The sequence below is a fragment of the Ascidiella aspersa genome, chromosome 7, assembly GCF_963924565.1.
Source record: "Ascidiella aspersa chromosome 7, kaAscAspe10.2, whole genome shotgun sequence".
Lineage (NCBI taxonomy): Eukaryota > Metazoa > Chordata > Ascidiacea > Phlebobranchia > Ascidiidae > Ascidiella > Ascidiella aspersa.
The window spans coordinates 19434433-19440432 of NC_139453.1; the positions used below are offsets into that span (position 1 = coordinate 19434433).

The 6000-nt window shown below is 32.3% G+C and overlaps 1 protein-coding gene across 3 annotated transcripts in view; it reads right to left on the minus strand.

Moving 5' to 3' along the window:
* The window catches only part of LOC146138172 (uncharacterized), a 29143-nt gene extending 25619 nt beyond the window's left edge, over positions 1-3524 (minus strand). For all 3 annotated transcript variants that reach the window (XM_083393200.1, XM_083393201.1, XM_083393199.1), the window contains exons 1-2: positions 3331-3524; positions 1402-1603 (exon numbers count right to left, since the gene is read on the minus strand). In XM_083393200.1, coding sequence (XP_083249326.1) covers positions 1402-1603; positions 3331-3478 — 350 coding nt within the window. In that variant the 5' untranslated portion in view covers positions 3479-3524. The remainder of the gene's footprint in view (positions 1-1401; positions 1604-3330) is intronic.
* Between the last annotated feature and the right edge of the window lie 2476 nt (positions 3525-6000).

Genomic DNA, 6000 nt, shown 5'->3' on the forward strand with positions numbered 1-6000 from the left:
ACTTATGGTCCATATAACAATAGTATAATAAAAATGGCCGTTTGATCTTTTTCGCTCATTAGCAATTTAATTGTTTTTCAATCAATTTTAATGTTCATGTTAGTTGTAAAAAACAAGAAACAAATTTCTTTCTGCACAGTTAAAAAGTAGTTTTTTTTACTGCAAACCTCTAGATACAAATAAGTTTTCACAGCTGAGAACATTTTTCCCTTCAAGGATGGCATTGTTAGGTTCAACGTACGTGTGTTAACATTTTTTTTCCGAACTGGGGTTTATGAAATCTAACTGACTAATGTACACCTGGAGAATGACTTTGGGTTGCCAAAACCTCAATTCAAGAGAACCTGGATAGGGTGGTTGGGAAAGCAAGCTAGCTTCAAAGCTCTCATTGAAGTGATTTTAAAAACTTTTCTGTTGATTCGCAATAAACTTTGTTGTATAGTCACTAACAGGTAGACGACGAGATATATGCAAGTGGCCCTGGTCTATTCCGAATACACATATTTGGCCCGGCAGTATGAAAGGTTGCACACCCCTGTCTTAGGGAATTCCCCATTTTCCGTTTGACATTAATGACATCATAAAATTATGGCCATAAAATAGTGATGACCTAATGGCATCACAAATAGGAAAAATACCTAATGAGAAACTGTTAATTAACATTCTGCGAATGTAAACCTTCAGATGCAAAGTGAACACGCTTGCCAGCGACACTTCTGCCAGGCGCCAACACAAAACTGCTTAATAGGCAATCTTAACTTTAGTTGATAACCTAAATCAAGACCATGAAATATCTGTGATTGATTTTGGTACACAATATTTATTAATATCAGTCTTTTGTTAACTAAATCTTCGGACTCTTATGTCTAGTGTTACGTCATAAATGAAATGCTGGCCTAAATAAAGAAAAGAAAAAGAGAGAAACGCTTATAAACAGTACTCTTGGTAACCTTTACAATATTTTGGAATTTTATGATTCACCTAGAAGAGCCACAAAAAACATGCCAGAGAGCCGCATGTGGCTCGCAGTTTGCCAACCCCTGGTTTAGTCTATAATTAAACAAAGTTCTAATGACGACTACATGAAGTGGTCAAATAAGCTGTAGGTTCCCCACTTCAGTAGTAAAGCATAGCCAGAGTAAATAGAGTGATACATTAACAATGTATTGCATTCCATAGCGTAAATTTCCTCTTAAAAGAAAAGCGATACAGGTAAATCTATACAACTACACTTTATTTGTTTGATTCTAAAAGCTAAGTTAAGTTTAACATGATTTACTTTTAAACATTGTGAGTCTTTAAAATCTCTAGAAAAACACTTTTACATCATTTTGGGCTTAACCATAATAAGAGTTTTACAGGATCTTAGAGATGGGACAAAAAAAAAACACCACTACAAACCTGCCACACATCAATGTGATTTTAAACACATGTTCCTGGTTGTTTTTTCGTCCACCTGCAGTGTTGAGTGCATGATCTAAACTAAGTGCTGTTTGGTATAAATACTTTTTAACCTCCTGTGATTCAGCATCTCCACCTGGTCCAGTGTAAGGGATCATTAGGTATGGAAAGCAACCATGTAGATAGCAGCACACACTTTGTCCTGAAAAACATTATAGGTTTACTAATAATATTTTCTAAAATTTTGCTCCTTCCGACATATTGCTATTTGTAAACTTTAGTTAATATTTTTTACCGATAATTAGGGCAGTTATTTTTTGACTTACAAAAATTGACACGTTAGGTCAAAATTAATTCAACTCAAAATTGATTGAAAATGCACATAAATCGTTTATAAGATTAAAAGAAGTAAATAGTCAGATTTTTGAAACTGTTGTTGAGTTTATTTTATCAAAAAACAATCGTTTTGAGATACATTTCAACAACATTTTAACTGTTTTATATCTGTATTAGAGCAATGTGCGTTATACACAAGCTCACCAGGCCCAGTTTATCACATTAGGCTCAGCTCGAACTTCATTTTGCATTATATAGTCCTTTATCTCTGATTTGTACAAATGTATTGAATAGTATTTGATGTATTTTTCGCTTGTTATTTGCCATTATCCCTTTTTTTATTTTGATAACTACGTCTTTGTTAATTTTCTTATTTTTATGTTGTAATTCAACTGTTTGCACAACATTTTTTTTAAATAACCAGCGTCTTGTTTCTCTTTGTCATTTTTATAGTTGTTTGTCTTTTTAAATGACAACTAAGCATTTTTATGAGTTTTGCATAAATCCGAAAAAAAAAGATTTGCGTTTGACATGCAGTATGTAAAACATCACTAATGCAGTAGTTTAAACAATAATATTATTTGTCAAAAAAATATATTTTTAGGTTTAATTTGTCAAAATTCAAAAATAGGTAAAAAAAATTGCCCAACTGATAATTTAATATGAAAATAATATAAAGCATTTTATTAATAACAAACGAATTTCCTATTTTTTACCTTTGCATTTGCTTTTACTGCTAATTTCAGACTCTCTTTGCTGGGACATTTTCTGTTGTGCAGTTTAAAGTAAAGCGATCAAGTAATATTTTGCACACAGTGCTATATTTTAACAACAAACAATATGTTTGTTAATATGAGGGAAACCATGTTTCAAGGCACCTTGCGAGAGTTAGTTATCTCTTTTAATGGTTCTCAAATAATCGATATAAAGCGATATTTTTTTTGTTGCAACTGACAGATTTATAATGATTTTAAATATCTTGTGCAAAGTAACAATATATTTATCTGTGACAGTTTGATTTATAGGGTATGATACCCACAACACTAAGGGTGATTTTTAATCATTCTCTATGAGTCTTTGAAGTACAAATAACAACAACAATTGTCCCTTATAACTGCATGGCAGCACTTGCGGCAAGATAAATCGCTTTAACAAAGTATTTGACAATCAGTGTTTAAAATCATTTTGCAAGGTAATCAAATAACAGAAAAAGTTATTTTTTAGCCCTAAAGCCTCATCTTTGCACTTAACATTACACATATTAGCCTCTCACTCAATAACAATTGATTGGCATTTAATAATAATTACAACATAAATAGGCAACTGATTTGTGGTCTAAAAAAATCTTATAAACTTAAAGACAACAAAGTAAGTTATATCAATGATGCTTTGCCAGTTTATTTTGTTTAAAGTTATTAATTGATACATCTTTAGTAAAGTCAAGCATATAGTACCCTTGTCTTCATGTTACAAGAAGTTTTATCATTATTTACGGGTAAAATTTAGTGAATAGACAAATAGACAAGGGGCAGTTAACAAATAGACAAAAGTTCTAGTTTTCTTGCCAGAAGTTTATTGCAGAAACCTACATACCCATAGGTGTTGATCCAAACAGTCGAATTATAGGAACATGTTTGATCTTTGATTTTTTAAAATCAGAAGAAGTCAAATCCAATCCCTGTATAGGATCTGACATAAAGGAATCCACTTTTAATATTCGAACTGAAAAAATGTCCTCCATTTTTATTCTTTCTGATTCCACAGTAAAAAGTTTACATCCTTACATTCACAAATCTAATGGAAAATATAGTTAAAATGAGAAAATTAAAACTATACCTACGATGTATTGTATATTTATATATATATTCATTATGTATAGCCCATTAAAGACTAAAATGCTAGTCATCAACAGCAAATTAAATATTCTTAAAGAATATTACTTAAAAAATATATAGAATCTTGTGTATAATTTATGTTTTATTTTTTATTTAGAAACTTTAGATGCAATTAACTTAATTTTATTATTAATCTTACAAAATTACATAGTTTTGATTTTGGTCAAGTCAAACAAGAAGGGAAAGTACATTCTTAGCCACAAATATCCTAATAAAAAATGTAAAGTGCGTTCAGCTTCGATAAGTCAATCATATTTACAAAACTTCAGACATGCTTATAGTGTTTGGTAGTATTCCATTTACCGACATGCAAGTTCTAGAATTCACTATTTTACAGCCTCACAAATTTTGGCAATACATTTATTACAGCATGGCATTTTTAAGCTACATAAATTTCTCCAGCGCAATATCCCTAGTTTCCAATTTGGCAAGTCATAGGATTTAATTGTTTGTGAGTATTATATTATAAAGGTAGTCTAACTTCTATGGCAGGTACACCAGAAATTTTTTATAAATAATTTGTGCGCAAACCTGAACTAGTGAACCTAAAATTTATGTTCAGTTATGACACACCTAAAATTTAAGTTCAGTTATGGTTGGATATCGAATTTTAGTGTGAATAAAACAGATAACCAAACATCTTCGCGAACAGCGTATAATATTACTACCCATAACTAATTAATGCAACGTTCTTCATAATTCATCCACAAAAATCCTTGGGTTTAAACCAGTGGCCTTAACCTGGGAATGGTTACCCCCGAAGTGCAAGAGGTTGTCAAGGGGTTGCCGTATGTTATTCGGTAAACCAAAACTTGACAAAAAAACCCACAATTAAACTTTAAGTTCAACAGTAGAAGGAGGAACAACCGTCTAACAATTGCTAATGACATCTATGAGTTTTACACAAGCAAGTCTCTTACAAAATAGGCACATTCGTGTTTTAAATTTGTAACCCTGGTTATAAGGTATGTTTATTATGTAGTGCTGAACTGAGGTCTAATGCTTAATGTTAGTGGACTCAAATTAAGGAATTATACCCTATACTGAGCATACAACATATTAATAAACTGTCTGCATTTCAATGCACTTTTCGATGAAATCTCAGGTACACAGCATTAAACTCTCAAGTGTTTTTTTTGTAGTACACTGGAAGCTTGGAATGCTACCACAATTAAACTTTTTTTCAAAATTGACGAATGCAAATTACTAATTTAATTGTACACACAAATTGCTTTAGAAAAATCTTGGGTGTGTACCAGTCACATTATACAAAGCCTAAGTAATCTAGTCAAGACATTTGAAATCAGTGATTTATGTCAAGTCTAGTCTGCATTTTATGGCACTTTTCTCCAACATCTCAGTGTGCACAGTGCAGCACCAAACTTTTGAGGTGTGCAGACCGTCAAAATTAAGGTTTTATGCACACCTGAGGTTTGTAATGCTACCACAAAATTACCTTGTAGGTGGGCAAATTCATTGATTAAGGTGTACACAGAAATTGCTTTAAAACAAATCTCTAATGTGCACATGCTACAGAATGTATTATTGAAGTCAAGTCATCCACTTAATGGAAAGTAACGTTATTTCGGACGCGCAAGATTTGTCGTTAACATTGATACAACTGACAGCCACACAATTTTAAGATGCCTAAACACATAACCGCACGATATAATCCATAGTTTTTTTTAAATGTGCACCCTTCTAATTTTTCAAGAGCGTCGCACAATGATTTTGATTGGAATCTAAACACGATTCAGCATTGCGGTCAGAACGGCTTGGTTTTTTGTTACAAAAAAACAAACAAATAAAAGTAGGGCGCTGGTCTAGAATCCTACCACATCGCACATTAGTTGGGTTAGGGTACGGGTTTCGGGTAAGTGTGGGTCAAGTATTTTTATTAAATAATGAATATAATAACACTCGACCCACCCACACCCAAGCGCTAACTCGCACCCTAACCCAAATAATGTGTGTTGATTTTATAATTGTGGTAGGATTCTAGACCAGCGCCAAAAATAGTAAAATTTCTATCGCGGGGTCCAACTATTTTTTTTCTAAAGGCGTCGCAAGGAAAAAGTTTGAGGACCACTATCACAACAATGCTGCTCGCAAATCTGCGTAAGTTGCGCCTGCTTTTTACCTTTCATATTATGCTTTAATGTAGTAATGCTTTGATGTAAAAACAACAATCCGCTAGGAGTAAATAAATATTTTTTAAAAGGGTATATTATTAATCATTACCCTATGTATTACTGGAATCGTTTGCATTCGAAAGAAATATACAAGTGTTTTAAGACCTGTTGAGCAGATTGTTTCGTTAAAAACTCACAAATGTAGTTTTGTGGCTGTTTTAGAAATACAAAAATTT